At 49.6% G+C, this 19792-nt stretch overlaps 1 protein-coding gene across 2 annotated transcripts; it reads right to left on the reverse strand.

Annotated features, from left to right (window-relative positions):
• Positions 1-389: 389 nt before the first annotated feature.
• LMCD1 (LIM and cysteine rich domains 1) lies at positions 390-19187 on the reverse strand. 2 transcript variants are annotated; one of them, XM_075574696.1, is made up of 7 exons: positions 19002-19187; positions 18812-18867; positions 7790-7866; positions 5182-5428; positions 4394-4708; positions 2865-3080; positions 390-2243 (listed from the first exon to the last, which is right to left on the reverse strand). In XM_075574696.1, the coding sequence occupies exons 2-7, from the start codon at positions 18836-18838 to the stop codon at positions 2082-2084; spliced, it is 1044 nt and encodes a 347-aa protein (XP_075430811.1). In that variant the 5' UTR covers positions 18839-18867; positions 19002-19187; the 3' UTR covers positions 390-2081. The 2 variants fall into 2 exon arrangements, with proteins under 2 accessions (XP_075430811.1, XP_075430812.1); XM_075574697.1 differs by adding an exon at positions 9098-9395 and having other exon boundaries at positions 18812-19187.
• Positions 19188-19792: the final 605 nt, after the last annotated feature.

Consider the following 19792-nt stretch of genomic DNA (forward strand, 5'->3'; position numbering starts at 1 on the left):
CACGCTGGTGCTGACCGCACTCATTCTTGGAGAGCTGTGACGTAACCAGCTCTCCAAGCATGAGCGCCGGGTGTCCTAGCTATTTCGCAAGCACGCTCGAGGGGGCATTGCAGGCAAGCTGAGCGCGGTTCAAAGTCACTTTTTTTGGTTTATCTAAGCACCAAGCGTGGGTGAGCGTGTGAGCCCGCGCACCACGTGAGCGAGGACGGCAAAATTTAAATTGCGAGAAGTAACCTCGCCAAGGACCGCGTGGTCAGCGCCAGCGTGGCCACAGCCTAACTCTCATGAATATGTCTGTGTTAGTCCTGCCCTGGATAGCTGATACTCTTATCTCACTCTTCCATTGCCATAACCTGCATCTCTGCCCCAAGAACACACAGGAGAGAGACTTTGTCGCCTGGACCAGTACATTTAATTTTATTGAAGCGTCATGTCAACCAATGTCTTGTCAGTAAAATTAATTTCACAAAATGAATAACATTTATATTTAGAAAACAAAAAACACCCGTTTAAAACCTAGCACAATTCCCTTTTCTGAGAGGATCAATGTTTTAAACCCTGTATTAAGTCACAACACCCAGTGCTAATGAGATCCGCTGGGCTCACTGTGCGTGGAGTGAAGAAATGCTTCCTGATATTGGTTTGGACAACTCCCCCGAGTGCGGAACAGGTAAGGGGTCACCCACTGAGATTACAGGGAAGCAGATTTCACCAGCAGCAAAGGAAAGGGTTCTGCTCAGTAAAGCCACTGTAGGATTGAATACTCCGGGAGACTGGGAGGACAGATGCATGATAAAAATAGATCGGAAAAATATACCATTGTAAAAAGTTATCCGGAGTACTGTATGCCATAAGTTACGTTCCAAGCCAACATTGATCCTGGGAGTGATGTGATCCCATTTACTAGAGTAAGGGAACATTTCTTGTCCCATGTGAGATATAATTGGCAAATGTTATCATTGGGGTTTTGTTTGTCATCCTCGGTATCAGTATAAATACAGTATGAGTATGTCGGAATCTATGCCAAGGTTAATCTGCACAGACGTATGTTATTTGTGTGACCTGTCTTGTTTCTATGTGACCACTGGAGGAGGTATGGATAGAAATACAACCTTGGGGAGGAGGGGTTAGGATGGAGACCGGCTTGGTAAGGATTTGTACAGCATTGGGAAGCTGAATCAGGGACACAATGTTAGCAGCTGATTGTATATAACTTTCATGTCGCTGTTGACTTCCTGCTGTGTGGATGAGTCCTTCTTGCTCACAGGACAGGTCATTGCAATGATTACATTCCTAATGAATACATTTCATAGCAGGACACACGTCCGATTTGGGATTTTGAGATGGTAAAGGTGGCCCTGGAGACAATCATATATCCCCCACCCCCGGGTGATTGGCACTGGAAATTACACACATATAAATGACATATAAATGTCTTACACTTGAACAGGACAACAACACACAAAATAAATATCTAATGTTAGTATTCCAGTAAATTGATAATGGGTCCGTCTTGGCAGTTACCTGCCAGTACTGCCTAGTTAAAGTATATCACGTGGTTGGTGTTTATCAGTTTATTAAGTACCTTCCAGTACAGTAGATCACGGGTGCTCAACTCTGGTCTTCAAGCCCCCCCAACAGTCAGGTTTTCAGCACAGGTGGCTCAGTCGAAGGCTGAGCCTCTGACCCACCTGTGCTGACACAGGGACTGATTGAGCCACCTCTGTATGACGCAGGGATATACTGAAAACCTGACCTGTTGGGGGGGGGCTTGAGGACTGGAGTTGAGCCCCCCTGCAGTAGAGCAGGACAGTACGTGTAAGAAGACGAAGAGAACCAGTTGGTCCTTACCTACCATCGTTTTCTGTGTCAGTGTCCCAGGGGGAGCACTCGAACATGACCGGCAGTTAATGACTGTGGCTGGGAGGACAGCACAAGATGTGATTACATTTCCATGGTGCCGGTGGGCACTAAACACAAATGACATTGAAGGCGAATGAGTATATTGGAGCTGTATCCACCGGAAACGTTCAGTCCGGTCACTCGGTGCTTGGGAAGGGTCTCTCGCTGGATCTCGTGGCCTAGTGGGCGGCTCTGTCTTTGCTGCAACTGTCGCACAGAAGCCGCCCCTTGTCCAGTACATAGGACTTTCCAGTGAGCCGCTGCTCGCAGCCCATGCAGGAGAAGTGATTAGGATGCCAGGAGCTGCCCTCCACCTGCTGATAGTCATCTGAGAATATGATCTAAAGATCCAAAACAAACAGATCAGTGGGGCCAGAACTTCGCCTACATTTCAGATTCTGGATGAAATTTAAGTTTGTGAGTTGGCACAAGTTTTTTTACACACTAGTACAGCTCTGGCCTTTTTAAATGATGCTACAAAAATGGATTGACGAGGGGTAAGAAATGCAGTGATTGATCAAGCACCATGCATGCATGCATCCATCAAGTAACGCCTTCAAGTACCGGTACTCAATGTAACCTCCCCGTTTCTGCGCTCACTTGATGGAGCGGAGACGAAAGATACCTAAAGTAACGGTTTTGCCATTTTTTTTTACTAAAGTATCCAGTATTGTTACACAGATTTAACACGATGGGGAACACACAGTTGAGTCTTCCAAACACAGAGATTAGCCGCTCCTTACAGCTGCAAATATTGAAGTACTGTAGTTGGATAACGGACTAATCTCTGCTGCGCTGAATGCCACCGCTTGTGGGGATTAAAGGCTCCGGCTTTATGTTAAATAAATGCGGAGGAGCCAGAGAAAGGCGACACTGGGGAGTTCCAAGTGCCCGGCGGCTACAAGAAAAAGTGCACAGTCACATCCCCAAAAATGTAAGTGTGCTCCTCTGCGGTGACCCACCTCATCACACCCGGCACACCGTGGCCTCTCGCTCTCACAGTAATGCCGCCCGCACCACAGATTGTTGTCCTTCCAGAAGTAGATTAGGTTGACCAGGTGCTCCCTGCACTGGCAGCACATGAAACAGGCAGGGTGCCACTGCCGGTTATATCCTGCGAGCTCTGCATACACAGCAGGGGCATCACTGGGCATAGGCTGATGGCACAGCTCACACAGCTGCAAGGGAAGACAGGAAAGGTCATTAATTCCAGTCAGCTTTACCATTTGGGGGGAAAATGGGGAATCAGTGTAAGTTCCTCACAGGCCCCTCACTGACACCAAGCTCTGATCTCCCCATGTTACACCCTCACAGGCTCCTCACTGACACCAAGCTCTGATCTCCGCATGTTACACCCTCACAGGCTCCTCACTGACACCAAGCTCTGATCTCCCCATGTTACACCCTCACAGGCCTCTCACTGACACCAAGCTCTGATCTCCCCATGTTACACCCTCACAGGCTCCTCACTGACACCAAGCTCTGATCTCCCCATGTTACACCCTCACAGGCCCCTCACTGACACCAAGCTCTGATCTCCCCATGTTACACCCTCACACGCTCCTCACTGACACCAAGCTCTGAGCTCCCCATGTTACACCCTCACAGGATCCTCACTGACACCAAGCTCTGATCTCCCCTTGTTACACCCTCACAGGCCCCTCACTGACACCAAGCTCTGATCTCCCCATGTTACACCCTCACACGCTCCTCACTGACACCAAGCTCTGATCTCCCCATGTTACACCCTCACACGCTCCTCACTGACACCAAGCTCTGATCTCCCCATGTTACAGCCTCACAGGCTCCTCACTGAGACCAAGCTCTGATCTCCCCATGTTACACCCTCACAGGCTTCTCACTGACACCAAGCTCTGATCTACCCATGCTACACCCTCACAGGCCCCTCACTGACACCAAGCTGTGATCTCCCCATGTTACACCCTCACAGGCCCCTCACTGACACCAAGCTTTGATCTACCCATGTTACACCCTCACAGGCCCCTCACTGACACCAAGCTCTGAGCTCCCCATGTTACACCCTCACAGGCCCCTCGCTGACACCAAGCTCTGAGCTCCCCATGTTACATCCTCACAGGCTCCTCACTGACACCAAGCTCTGATCTCCCCATGTTACAGCCTCACAGGCCTCTCACTGACACCAAGCTCTGATCTCCCCATGTTACACCCTCACAGGTTCCTCACTGACACCAAGCTCTGATCTCCCCATGTTACACCCTCACAGGTCCCTCACTGACACCAAGCTCTGATCACCCCATGTTACACCCTCACAGGCTCCTCACTGACACCAAGCTCTGATCTCCCCATGTTACACCCTCACAGGCCCCTCACTGACACCAAGCTTTGATCTCCCCATGTTACACCCTCACAGGCCCCTCACTGACACCAAGCTCTGATCTCCCCATGTTACAGCCTCACAGGCCTCTCACTGACACCAAGCTCTGATCTCCCCATGTTACATTACACTCACATGTTCAGTCTTGTCAGTAGCTTCCACCTCTGTGCCATTGGATGCACCTGACACTTTAGTTTTGTTGCAATCTTTCTGCTGCTGCTTTGCGGTACATGGCAGTGCAACATCAGCCACCCCCAGCGCCTGCTCCTTATACCGCTTCACAAAGTCTTCCATGACCTGGCGTTCCTGCTCCAGCAGCCCGTGGCAGTGCTCTGGGTCGTGATCATAGGCGGGTAGCTGCCTCACTAGCTGCATGCGTCGATAATATGCCCCCTCTGTACCTGCTACAGGCTGCATCTTCTTCGGAAGCAGCTCCATGTAATGCATTGCCTGAGTGAGAATGATATATAATATATATATATATAATTTTTTACACTCAGTAAATAGAAAAAAACACACGTAGTTACATTTGCATGTTTCAGACATGTCTGCAACCATCCTTTCCCCTATCGCTTAGCAAACACTGCTTCCACTACAGCCAGGGATTCTGGGTAATGACATGCAAATAAGCACTCACAGTGAGTCACAAGTGGTGCGCTGCATATAGGTAAATACACAGGGTGTGATGTATATTGGTCAGTGCAGTGTATGCTGGATCTATCGGTCAGTGCACATGGTGTTGTATATATCGGTCAGTGCAAGGCTTGCTTTGTCTATTGGTCAGTGCAAGGTGTGCTTTGTCTATCGGTCAGTGCAGGGTGTGCTTTGTCTATTGGTCAGTGCAGGGTGTGCTTTGTCTATTGTCAGTGCAGGGTGTGCTTTGTCCATCGGTCAGTGTTGGGCATGCAAGATATCGTATCTACCAGTTTCTGGTTCAGTCCAGGTGGTGCCCACTCATATTTGACTGTGAGGAAGGTGGGGTCCTTGCGGGAGGTGATGGGGTTGGTAATGATCATGCGGTTTCTCTTGTAGACCCGTGTCCCTTTCACTCGTGCGGTCAGCCCAGAGTAACGCGAGTCTGAGAGAAGTCGCCCAATCAGAGAGTCCTCCTCCGCATCAGAGGGTAGAGTGTGGTCTTCACAGGGGCACTGACAGCACACACAGATCTTCCTATGATCACAGAGCGGGTTAAAATTGATCTCACGTACCAGGCACAAGAACCAGTTAGTGGAGGAGCCCAACGCTTCACCAGCCTAAAGCTGCTCCATAAATCTTGGGTGATTCTCTTACACTGTGGCATGTCTCTCAGACAGGGGATAGACGTCACACTGAGAGGGGACAGTCTCCTGAATACCGAGTCTAAAACATTGTGATTGCTCATATTGAGACGGGATAGTCTCTCCACAATGACACATTGAAACAGAATGTATATCTTCCTTTTCTCTCCAGCAACGCCATGCTCTGTCCTGCAATATTAAACAATGTGTTCCTCTGCTCCTGCAGTCAGCAAAAAAGAAGCTAGACTGGTGGAGACAGAAAAGGAAGACAGGAAACAAGGGGATGGGATTTCCTTATAGAATTCTTTTTCAGTGTGATGGAAGCAGCCACAGTACACACACAATAATACTAATGTGGGAATGGGCTTTAATCGCCTGCTAGCTGGCCACCAAGTCACAGAGGCTAATGAGTTTCTATAAAATCCTGTCCCCGTTCTAAAACTAGAGCCGTTCCTGCGGCAGTGAGGAGAACCCTCTCAGCAGACAGCTTACTGTGTGAACACAGCTCCCATTCATGGCTGGAAACTCTGATTTCTGGGGGATAACACAGCTGCCTTGTGTTTCTGCTTTGGATTCCGGCAGCCTCCCACCTGGGAAGGCGAATGATGGATACAGACCTTTCATTCCTTTCCCAAAATTTCAAAGAGGACCTGCCACTTTATTCCCATCAATATGAGAGTGTTTGTGATGGACGTCTGGATTTCAGGGAGACTGAGAGCTATAAGCCCCTGAACCAACGCTTCCATCCAAAGGTTCCCCACTCATCCCAAATAATCCTGCACGGTCACTTATTGCTGCTGTCAGTGACTGTCCCACAGACACACGAGGTCCATACACATACACTGTAGGGCAGCAATTTTTCCCCCTCCAAAAATGGAAAGAATCAAAATCTTTGAATTAATTGAGATATATACACATTAATTAGTTGCATCTGGCTTTTTTTCCTGCCACATTGCTCATTAGTTTCTGCTTTAGTATGTTTGCCATTTCTATTGCGTTCCACGCTCCGTAAAGCATTTAATTTCGGACACAAACACCTGGCTAAGTACTTACAATGTACAGATACATTTTAGCGGTATTTATATCTGGCCAGGATCTATTCTTTTCTTGGATTGCTATATAACTTGGCTTCATTAATATTTCAGACTGGGCCTCGACATATTTGTCTTTTGTTTTTAATGCACTTTAGAATTTCTCATGTAGCCGGGTTCCCCTCCTTCCTTCCAGTGAAGGGGAAACTCTGCTGGTTCGGCCGGAGCTTCGCGCGATCGGGAGTGTGGGGGCGGCCATTGTGTTTATCGCACATGCGCATTACGGTGAGGTGTGCATGCGCAGTTACGATTGGAGCGGCGGCCATCTTGGATGGCTCCGCAGGCATTGTTTTAGAGACTACAAGTCCCGGGGGCTTTTGAGGAGGGAGCGCCGGAAAGGATGGCGCTCAAGAACCAGGCCACCGGACTCTGAGACATTCAGGTGAGACACTCCAGCTGGAGCTCACCCCATGAGGTGGATCAGGATCCTAAGGAGTGAGGGGATTGGTGTCGTAGGCCCCGCTGAGTGGGACCTGGCTGTGCTGCCCAGGAAGGTATAGACGTGCACCAACGATTCACACGGGGGTAGCGCTACCTCACACCTGGGTGGGATTTGCTGGGAAAGGACACCAGGGGTTTTGGTGACCCCGTACCCTCAGTACTTTGGGGAACCACCACAGGTTGGGTCGTTGGGTGTATACTGTGGGAACAGTGTTACTGTTATGGTATATGTGTTATTATGTGGGTGCAGTAAAGCTTAGATAAATACATTGTGTGGTGTATTATTCTTTACTGTGTATCGGTTCCTGTGAGGGGTTATCCCGCCAACCTTGGGCTCCCTCATAGGTGGAGGCCCTGCACGCAAAGAGAGAGCTCACCCCAGGCTCCCAGAGGTGGAGGCTTAGGTCTCCTTGGAGCTACTGGTACAACAGCATGTGTAGTTGCTGTGTGGTTCCCTTAGGCATAGGGAAAGGGGGCTACACATCATATGAGTAATTTTGTTATTATTATGTATCTCTGTTTTTGATGGTTTTCCTCACTCCTGTTTTCAGCCATTTTTATTTGTTATTGTGTAACTGTGTGTCACCAATATGTGCCTCCCTCATGAGAATTAATTTTCGATTGGTGAGGTTTTTGTGACTGTTCTCTTCTTCTCCCCATACCATCACGTGTGCAAAAAAGGTATTAGAGCAAAGGACCAATTCTGAAAGCAAAACAATTACCTCCAGGAGTGTGGCTGGAATCCTGTACACTTTACACAGCGAGCTCCCCTTCCAGCCGGCTGCTGTTCAACAGACATCTGGAAAAAAAGAGGCAGTAAAGCCCCGAGTTAAAGCTTTCTTATGGTATATCCATCTGGCAGGACAGAGCTGTATGTCATATCTCATTGGTAGGCCCTCTCAGTCATTAGAAGTGAATCTCACTCACTTTAAGGCAAGCGCAGTGACTAATATTGAATCCCGTTCTTTGGAAGGCAGTGTCACTCATTAGAATAGGGAGTCTTGCTCATTGGAAGGCAGTGTCACTCATTAGAATAGGGAGTCTTGCTCATTGGAAGTCAGTGTCACTCATTAGAATAGGGAGTCTTGCTCATTGGAAGGCAGTGTCACTCATTAGAATAGGGAGTCTTGCTCATTGGAAGGCAGTGTCACTCATTAGAATAGGGAGTCTTGCTCATTGGAAGGCAGTGTCACTCATTAGAATAGAGTCTTGCTCATTGGAAGGCAGTGTCACTCATTAGAATAGAGTCTTGCTCATTGGAAGTCAGTGTCACTCATTAGAATAGGGAGTCTTGCTCATTGGAAGTCAGTGTCACTCATTAGAATAGGGAGTCTTGCTCATTGGAAGACAGTGTCACTCATTAGAATAGAGTCTTGCTCATTGGAAGGCAGTGTCACTCATTGGAAAAAGATCTCACTCAATAGGGGACGGTTTTGTTTATTTGGAGTGAGTTTCACTCAGAAGGGAGGAGTGGTCGGTGAGTAAAGACACTGACTGGCACTGAGTTTGAAGCAGAGGAGCCTGGTTCAATTCCCGGTGTCGGCTCCTTGTGACCTTGGGCAAGTCACTTTATCTCCCTGTGCCTCAGGCACCAAAAATTAGATTGTAAGCTCCATGGGGCAGGGACCTGTGACTGCAAAATGTCTCTAAAGCGCTACAGCGCTAAACAAGAACATGCTATTATTATTTATTATTATTGGAAAACAGTAGGGTTCAGTAGAAATCAGTATCGAGTTATTAGTGGATCTCATGCATTTGAAGGAAGCCTCACGCTGAAATGGATCCCACTCACTGGAAGTGCAACTCCGTTAGGTTGACCTATGTCATTGAAAGCCAATGTCCCTTTGAAGTGAGTCCCACTCAACCCTCACCACAATGGCCTCATTTGTTTTAACCCCCCCATAATTATTCACAGTTGAGGGGTACAAGGACGTTCCAAACTCCCACCCACATCAGCTGGACAAACGTCACTGTAAGTCTATTTTAAAACACACGGGCTAACATGACAAGCGTGTGATAATCCACCTCACCTGTCTCCAACAGGAGCTGAGGTGCTATAATCAGTTTATTGTGTTGCATGGAAGGTATTCCAGCCACGGGGGGACTTCGCTGGATTCGGTACAGGCAGAGAGCAGCACAAGTTCTTCCAGTACAGCTGAGATCCATTCGGTCACACACATTCCTAGCGTCCACCGCCTCTGTCACAGTGGACAGGAATAAGCCTGGCAACTCCTCAGCAACCTCACAAGTTCTTCACCAACCCAGAGTAGTCAGACCTGGAGGAGTCCTTAGAACTGGCTCACCATCTGACTTCTTTTCAATACTTTTCTAAAGAAAACCTTTAACTGGTTATTTTGAGTGCATTCCGTTCTTATCACAAAGCTTTCTGTGGGCTCTGGATTTGGAAAGGGGGGGGGAGAATAAGGGAGAGATAGCTGTGCGTTCAGAAGCACGAGAAAAACAGCCCATTTCGGAAGTCTCTGGAAGGAAAAGTGATCGGTGCAGTGAGAGAAGCACAGTGAGGGATCGCTGTATATTGTGGGAGCAGAGGGAAAGAGCCATGCATGTCCCAATGACGGAATCAGGAGGAGAGGGAGCTGAGAAACAGACTTCAGAATATGTGAACCACAGATTTCCAGCAACATTTTAAAACATGTTGCATCCTTCAAAATAAAAAAAGTCTACACGTGTATTAATCCCCCTCCTGTCTGGGCCAGGGGTGCAGGGGGGAAGTGGTGGGTAGCCAAAGAAATAGCAGAGCAGATTTATTCAGTTGCCTTTAGGTGCGTCTCACTTTTGAACAGTAAAAGCTTTATATTCTAAACATTGGGTTCTCAATCTTTTGTTCGTACAAAGAACCTCCTGATTATGCAATATAAACTTGTTCAATACAATTCCTATAAAAGTGATTAGTAACTGAAATGAAAGTAATTACTGCTACATATTACAGTCACAGTGTTATGATGGGGCTGTCTCGAATTCTAATGTTCTATCTTTCTATTGTTTTATATCTTTCATTAACAATACACAGAGTAGATGAATAATTCAGTATTAGGTGGTACCTTTTTGATTTGGACTCACAAATTATATTATAGGACAAGCTTTCGAGAGTTCTCGCTCTTCTTCAGACCTGAAATACTGATTTACTAATATCCCATGAGTTTAACAGGTCTGCAACCCTGCCTTTCCCCATTATCTATTAGCATATAGTGCTTCCACTGCAGCTGGGGATTCTGGGAAATGACATTCCCATTAGCACAGTATCACCTTTTACTTCATATCCATTTTAACATGGATCCCTATAAGATTATGCCTGCCGTATTACACTGCTTTTCAGCACAGCCTGGATTAAAGAAGTGCAGAGCCAGTAAACTTATTCAGTGTGAGGCTTACATTGCAGTGTGAATTTGGAATAGGTTTCAACCGCACATTATAGAATTTTAACACAGATGTAAAAACCAAGATGACCACCTAAGGCAGATGATGCAGAGAAGGAATTGCAGAGGGAATAGCAAATGAACAGACAGGGCAATGCATGGATGAAAGGAACAGTGAGAAATAGGACCAAGCATCCATCAAGTGTGAAGGGGGTTAATGGGGTGCACATGAAAAAAAGTACCACCTAATACTTAAGTACTCCTTTACTCTGCAGCATCGCAACTGGACTAATGCTTAATTAATTAACAACACACCAAAGTAACATTGTAATCGGTTTTCCTCCAGGATCCCCCCTAAGGATTGTCTCAGGCAGGGGTGCTTAACTCAAGTCCACAAGAATTCCCCTTTCCCCCCCTCCAGGTCAGGTTTCCAGGATATCCCTGCTTCATCACAGGTGGCTCAACTCAGTCTTTGACTGAGCCTCTGGTTGAGCCACCTGTGCTGAAGCAGGGATATCCTGAAAACCTGACCTGTTGAGGGGGCTTGAGGACTAGAGTTGAGCTCCCCTGGTCTGAGGCACTTTTTGGACTCCGAAGTTCCGTTCTAAAATATGGATCTTCAATTGAGAAAAGTGTAAACACTAATTTGATGCAAAAGTGGGAAGCCAGTCAGTGACATTCCGCGAGCGTGCCGTGACACGGTGACCTTGTGCTGTGTGACTGTCAGCACCTCGCACACACACAGCAGCAGTGTTGGGGTCACTGCAGAGCTCAATATGAAGCAGCCCGAAGGCCTTTAAGAATAAACAGTAGAGAGATCAGAAAGATTAAAGTCAAGTGAGTGTCAGAAACACAGGGCAGCTGCCTCCCCAGACTCCCACCTGTAACATCGACTCAGATTGGAAGCAGACGCTCATGGTCACAGCTCAGCCCAAAATGAACATGTGACAAGGAAAAGGAATACCTAGTATCTCTACACACAGTCTTAGACAACAGAATCCCATCAAATATTACATCAACTGAGGTCCCATGGGCTCTTCCAGGACTGGAGAAGGACGCGTGTTTGTTGCTGGCAGCCGAGCAGACACCTCAAACATCTACAAGCCCGACCTAGCACGGGTCTTTAGGCACACCGGCCAACACGAGAGAACTATTTTCTGGGGGGTGGGGGGGGAGGGCCGGGGATGGGGGGGGGGAGGGCCGGGGGGGGGGGGGGGGGGGGGTTGGCAAAAAAGGCCAGCGATCTTTTCATCTTATACTATATTAGTGAAAGCACTGTATGCCTGCATGCATGCATGCATGCCAGCCTGCCTGCCTGCTGGATGTCCGGTGTCCCTAGGGGAAATCTCATTGGTCCCTTGGGCCGCCCCCGCACACCTCTCATTGGCCTGAGGCGGAGTGACGGCCCAAAGGACACCCCCGCACACCTCTCATTGGCCTGAGGCGGAGTGACGGCCCAAAGGACACACAGGGACACAAACACACACACACAGGGACACAAACACACACACAGGGACACAAACACACACACAGGGACACACAGGGACACACACACACACACACACACACACACACACACACACACACACACACACACACACACACACGGACACACACACGGACACACACACACACACACAGTAGGGGGGGGTGTACATTAGCAGCATTGTATAACCCGGGGGGGGGGGGGGGGGCTCACATACCCGCCTCCGCCTCTTCCTCCCCGAAATCAGCCTCCACACCGGCGCGCACCTCCTCCTCTCCCCGTGTCTCCCGCGCTTTCAAACACCCCCCCCCCCCCCCGGCGCCGCTACAGTGAGCGGGGGAGCGGCAACAACAAGCTGCCTCCCGCCTCAGTTCCACGTGGGAGCGGCCGGACGGGTGAGTGAGCGGCCTTCACCCACCCCTCACCCCCCTTCAAATCACCTCCCCTCCACCCCCCCACCCCCCCACCCCCCCGGCGCCGCTACAGTCAGCGGAGCGAGCGAGCGCCCGGGACACAGCGGGGGAGCGGCCACAACAAGCTGCCTCCCGCCTCAGATCCACGTGGGAGCGGCCGGACGGGGTGAGGGAGCTGCCGGACGGGTGAGTGAGCGGCCGGACGGGTGAGGGAGCGGCCTTCACCTCCCCTCACCCCCCTTCACCTCCCCTCACCCCCCTTCACCTCACCTCCCCTCACCCACCCCTCACCTCCCCTCACTCCACTTCCCTTCCCTTCCACCTCCCTCCACCCCCCCTTCACCTCCCCTCCACCCCCCCTTCACCTCCACCCCCCTTCACCTCCCCTTCACCTCCACCCCCCTTCACCTCCCCTTCACCCCCCCCCACCTCCCCTTCACCCCCCCCACCTCCCCTTCACCCCCCCACCTCCCCTTCACCCCCCACCTCCCCTTCACCCCCCACCTCCCCTTCACCCCCCCCACCCCCCCTTCACCTCCCCTCCACCCCCCCTTCACCTCCCCTCCACCCCCCCTTCACCTCCCCTCCACCCCCCCCTTCACCTCCCCTCCACCCCCCCCCCCTTCACCTCCCTCCACTCCCCCCCCCTCACCTCCCCTTCACCCCCCCCCCCCCTTCACCTCCCCTCCACCCCCCCCCTTCACCTCCCCTCCACCCCCTCCTTCACCTTCCCCCCCCCTTCACCTCCCCTCCACCCCCACCCTTCACCTCCCCTCCACCCCCACCTTCACCCCCCCTTCACCTTCCCTTCACTCCCCCCTTACAACCTCCCACCACCTCCTCACCACCTCCACCCCCCTTCCCACCTCCCCCACCCCCCTTCCCAACTCCCCACCACCTCCCCCCCTTTCCCCCCCTTCCCACCACCTCCCCCCCTTCCCCCCACCCCCCCCCCTTCCCCCCACCCCCCCCTTCCCACCACCTCCCCCCCTTCCCCCCACCCCCCCCCCCCTTCCCACCACCTCCCCCCCACCCCACCCCCTCCCCTTCCCACCACCTCCCCCCCACCTCCCCTTCCCCCCCTCCTTCCCACCACCTCCCCCCCACCCCCCCCCCTTCCCACCACCTCCCCCTCCACCCCCCCCCCTTCCCACCACCTCCCCCTCCACCCCCCCCCTTCCCTGAGGCGGAGTCACGGGCCAAAGGACACACAGGGACACAGACACACACACACACACGTAGACACACACACACACACACACACGTAGACACACAGACGTAGAAACACACACACGTATACACACACACACACGTATACACACACACACGTATACACAAACACACACACGTAGACACAAACACACACACGTAGACACACACACACATAGACACACACGTAGACACACACGTACACACATACACACGTACACACACACACACACGTACACACACGCACGTAGACACACACACACGTACACGTAGACACACACACACACACATGTACACGTAGACACGTACACACACACACACACACACATGTACACGTACACACACACACACACACACATGTACACGTAGACACGTACACACACACACACACACATGTACACGTATACTCACACACATGTACACGTACACACACACATGGAGACATACACACACACACATGGAGACATACACACACACACATGGAGACATACACACACACACATGTACACATACACACACACGTATACACTCACACACGTATACACACAGGTATACATACACATAATGTATACACACACACACATGTATACACACACATGTATAACACACACACATGTTACACACACACACACATGTATACACACACACACACACGTGTATACACACACACACACGTGTATACACACACACACACACACGTGTATACACACACACGTGTACACACACATGTGTACACACACATGTGTACACACACACACACATGTGTACACACACACATGTATATACACACACATGTATACACACACACACCTGTATACACACATACACATGTATACACACACACACACATGTATACACACACACACACACACTTATACACACACACACATACAATGTATACACACAAACATGTATACACACACACAAACATGTATACACGTGTATACACACACATGTGTATACACACACACGTATACACACACACAATATATACATACACACAATGTATACACACACATGTGTATACACACACACACGTGTATACACACACACACGTGTATACACACACACGTGTATACACACACACACACACACGTGTATACACACACACATGTGTATACACACACATACGTGTATACACACACGTGTATACACACACACACGTACACATACACACACACACACTTGTATACACACACACACATACAATGTATACACACAAACATGTATACACACACACACCCCAGCACCACCACATCAGCACACCGGTATGCCCCCCAGCACACTGGCATTCTCGCCTCCCCACCATTCCAGCCCCCATCAACACCATCAGCACCCACACATCGCCACCTTTGCACCTCCCCCATGGGCACACCCACATCCGCACCCCCACATCAGCACCAAACCCTCCAAATCAGCACACCAATACAATCACCATCAGTACAGCCACAGCAGCACTACCACCGCACATTGGCCGCGTGGACCACTCCCCACCCAAATGCCACACCCACACCACAAACATCCCGGGCAACGCCGGGCTCTCAGGCTAGTATTCCTATACTTCTTTGGTCTTTTGCTTTCAGTGCGAATGTAGAAAAATTATACATTTCCGTGTAATATGAAGGCGCCTCCTATGTTAGCAGAAAGTGGTCATTATAGGGGGGGGGGGAGGACTCACTAAATTCTGTGATCCCGTGTGAACTTGGAATGGAAGTAAACATAAGTATGTCCCTCTATAAAGCATTAGTAAGATCACACCTTGAATATGGAGTACAGTTTTGGGCACCACTCCTTAAAAAAACATTATGGTGCAGAGAAGAGCCACCCAATTAATAAAGGGGATGGACAATCTGATTTATGGGGAGAGGCTAGCTAAATTACATTTGTTTACATTAGAAAAGAGGCATCTAAGCGGGGATATGATAACTATATACAAATATATTCAGGGACAGTACAAGGAGCTTTCAAAAGAACTATTCATCTCAAGGACAGTACAAAGGACCCGGGGCCATCCCTTAAAGGTTAAAGGAAAGGAGATTTCACAAGTAACAAAGGAAAGGGTTCTTTACAGTAAGGACAATTACAATATGGAATTCATTACCCATGGAGACTGTGATGGCAGATACAATAGATAAGAACAAAGAATGATTATATCTTCAAAAAAGGTTGGACATCATTTTAGAAAGGAAAGGTATACATGGATATACCAAATAAGTAAACATGAGAAGGATGTTGATCCAGGGAGTAATCTGATTGCCAATTCTTGGAGTGAGGAAGAAAATGTATTTTTCCCCTTATGAGATATCATTGGATAATGTGTCATTGGGGTTTGTGTTTGCCTTCCTCTGGGTTATATACTGTAAGTATAGATATAGGATAAAGTATCTGTTTAAATTTAGCATAGGTTGAACTTGATGGAGGTATGTTCTTTTTTCTACCTCATCTACTATGTAACTATGTGAATGCCATTGAAGTCCTGCGATGGGGATCACAGTGCGTCAAGCCTGTCCATGGAGGTTTGTGAATCTCCCTTTATGGTGTTTAGGTAAATTCAGAATACAGAAGAGGAGAGGGAGCATCATGCTGCTGCAAGTTTGCCAAGATTCTCATTATTATCCTGTAAATGTGGGGGGGAAGTGAAGTGAAAGTGGTGTGACTCCAGTTCGGACTTACATAGCTTTAGATTTGTGAGTGTCTGTGGGGATGCCGTGAAGTTGATATATTTTGTGGGTGTGTGGTGATGGGGAGTGAAAGGAGAATGTATTTCCATCCCTTGGGGGGGGGGGGGGAGTTCAGGGGTGAGCGAAGGGTGCGGGTCCCTCCTCCCTGGTACTGGCCAGAAGCCCCTCAGCTGACAATCCCTGCACATTTTTGGCATGGGTGGGCTCCCCTTTGTGCAATGTGCTGGCTGCACAAATGTGCTGATAAAGGAAGGGCGGCCCTCGGAAATAACTGGCCTCTCTGCCCTGTGTGTGTGGTGAGGCAGCAGGGTTGTTCTGGCGGCTCTGCACATGGACCATAAATAATAAGATAAGGACCCTCTGACCCAGACCCACCCGCAATGGATAAATCAAGGTGCAGTGATAGGAGTGCTGGAGTCACATTATGCTGTTCGGGCCGTGCCTTCATTTAACAGGATATGCTAATGATGGGACATATTTATTAAGCACTGCTAAACCTTTTATCTGGATGAGCAGCAAGGTGTCATATGTATTAGCACCACTTAGTAAATGTGCCCTCCTGTGCCGCACAGTGAGAGCACTATATGAAGGCATTGCATGGAAGGAAGGCAGGATTCCCATTCTGGAGACCTGGCATCTGGAATCAATTCTGCACTAGACGGCAGTAAGCTGACCGCGGCGAGATGTCCCTGCTGTACCAGCTGATGTGATGAGGTTCAGCTGCAGGTCTGCCGTGTCTCGTCAGACTATTGTAGCTTTGTATGGGGACTGAATCCCAAAGCCTGTGTTTTTGCCTGAACTTTGCGCTCGTAGTCGTACAGAGCAGGGGACGTTTGGCTTTTTATTTAACTCCTGTACTGCAAGAGGTGCTTCTATGCATTTATCTGCAATCCTATGGCTGAAGGAGCAGCTACAACGACCCTCCGTTTGGAACAGGGGAGCCTCTACGAGGCAGACACTAGTGCCTGGAAAAAAATCTATGTACAACACTGTGTACACCGTCAGTGCCATACAAAAAGAAACAATGATAGCGGTTACATATTTACTCTGCCTTCAGTAACAGCCTCATATTAAAGGGTGCATGCCCTGGGCGCTATGTTGGTTTAAGGCACAGCACAGCCCCTCCCGTGTGAGCGCTGCTAATTCCATGGGCGGTGGATAAAGTAGATTTGTACTAGTACTCCGCAAACCACAGTATCTCATTTCCCCTCCTACCAGATCTAACAGAGTACTTATTAATCAATGTGCTGAAGAGCTTGCGATCTAATAAATGGTGCCCAAGAGATAAAGTGGCCCGGCCTTACACCCCCAATATTAAGTGCTCAGCCTTTTACCATTTCATCTCCCTGTGCTAATAAACAACATCTTATTTTAGGTAAGAAGGTAGCACCGGAACATACTGTACAGGTAGTCCTCGTTATCCAACGTTTCACTTTACGACGAATGGCATATCCGACGCTTTACAATGCAACCCTATGGGCCGTTATCCGACGCCTGAATGCGTTATCCGACGCTCACCGCCACTGATTAACACGGGACTCACTTTTCAACGGTTTCACTATCCAACGCTACTTTCAGAACGGATTCCGTTGGATAACCGAGGACCGCCTGTTCTCGTGTTTATATCAGGGCTATTAGGGGCCACATTATTTTACAATGCCCCAATAAAAGTTACATTGTAACAATGCAACAATCTTTGTGAACCTGCTAGAACTTGTGGTTCCATAGAAGCCGAGGAAGAGGCAGCAGCACCACCCTTAATACAGGGAGCCCTGCGGACAGCAATCTGGGTGCGGTTACCCGTTCCTGGCTCTGATCCCCGCTCTCCTCCCAACCCAAGCACGGCAGACGCAAATCCAGTTTGTCCAGATATTTAACACCGCTGTGCGAGTGGAAAATAGAGGAATGTGAACCCTAAGGTCCGGAAGAGGCTGTGAACCTATAGCGACCAGTCGCCAAAATGTCTGGTGTGGATATTCCTTCACCTGTGACCTCCTGTGCCTCCCATATGTAGAAGTGAGGAGCAGAGAGAGTAACCATGCAGGGGAATGTGGTTTTTTTTTCGCTAGCCCATTCAACATCAAATATCCTGGTGCCATTGAAGGGGTCAAAGTGAAAGGTGACAGAGAGGGGTTTAAAAGTTATTGGAGGGGGCCTCACAGCTATGAGGAGCTCACAGTATGTAGACAGGTATACGTTGCTTTGCAGTGACCCTTTCTCCCATAAATGGGTAACAGACCCCAAGTGTCATTAATTAAAATAACCTGCAATTCTCAGGCAAATGCTACATTAATGAAGATCATGATGCAGTATATACAGTGCCAGGGGTGGTCAACTCCGGTCCTCAAGAGCCACCAACGGGTCAGGTGTTCAGGATATCCCTGCTTCAGCACAGGTGGCTCAGTCAAAGACTGAGCCACTGCTTGAGCCACTTGAGCTGATGCAGGTATATCCTGAAAACCTTGAGGATTGGAGTGTGCTACCCCCCTGGTATATAGCAAAGTCTCTGTGTATGAGAGCTCAGGACGGCTTGTGACCCAAAACATTGCCCAAGATGTGGATCCATCACTGCTCTCACCTTCTGGATTCCAGCGCTGAGCTCCATCTCCGGCTGGCTGTGCCTCTGCGCTGTGCCTCTGTGCCTCTGAGCTGTGCCTCTGTGTCTCTGAGCTGAGCCTCTGTGCCTCTGTGCTGAGCCTCTGAGCTGTGCCTCTGTGCCTCTGTGCTGTGCCTCTGAGCCTCTGAGCTGTGCCTCTGTGCCTCTGTGCCTCTGAGCCTCTGTGCCTCTGTGCCTCTGAGCCTCTGAGCTGTGCCTCTGTGCCTCTGAGCCTCTGAGCTGTGCCTCTGTGCCTCTGTGCCTCTGAGCCTCTGAGCCGAGCCTCTGAACTGTGCCTCTGTGCTGCTGTCAGCTTTGCAAACCTGTGTTGCACAGTGCTGCTGGAGAGCAGACCGATTCACGGGGATTTAACTGAGGGCTGGAACTCCTTGTAAATCCCTGTCAGCCAATCCCAGGCGGCAGAGAAACTTTACAACCAATTGGGCCCAGGTCAGCCTGTTTTCCCCCATTTAACAAGGGAACACCCAGGCTGTGCACATTGGCTCAGCCAGCGAGGCTGAGAGAGGCAGCCCAGGAATGCCTGATTCACACTGTCTGTCTCCATCAGCAGGACTCAGGGGCTGAGCTGCTTCCTGGACCACTGCAATTCTTCCTTTAAAGGACTTGGAATTAGAACCATCCCTAAATTCTTACCCTGGGCTACCTGTGCTGGATATAAAGTGCCCCTGACACGGCACTAAACCTTCCAACTCACCTTGTAGGACGTTAAGGTGGTCCCTGGGGTCAGTGGTATTGATAAGTCTAAGAGGCGATAGGTACCTGATGCAGGTAAGAGGGTGATCTGGATTTGAAGGCGGAAGATCCCATTAAAAACTATAGGAAAGCTCCATCTAAGACAAGATACCTCTCCAAGGAAACCCACAATTTGAGCTGGGGCTGACTAATCCACATTTCCAAACGTGGGGGGAAAAGGGGGATAACGCAGGTTAATGGTATGCTGGG

This window comes from Ascaphus truei, chromosome 17 (assembly GCF_040206685.1).
Source record: "Ascaphus truei isolate aAscTru1 chromosome 17, aAscTru1.hap1, whole genome shotgun sequence".
Lineage (NCBI taxonomy): Eukaryota > Metazoa > Chordata > Amphibia > Anura > Ascaphidae > Ascaphus > Ascaphus truei.

Coding starts and splice junctions, on each gene's coding strand:
- LMCD1 (XM_075574696.1), bottom strand. CDS start 18,838: ATGGAGCTCAGCGCTGGAATCCAGAAG. Junction 4,709..5,181: donor CTGGACTGAACCAGAAACTG/GTAGATACGATA, acceptor ATTCTCACTCAG/GCAATGCATTACATGGAGCT. Junction 2,244..2,864: donor GGTGTGCCGGGTGTGATGAG/GTGGGTCACCGC, acceptor TTGGATCTTTAG/ATCATATTCTCAGATGACTA.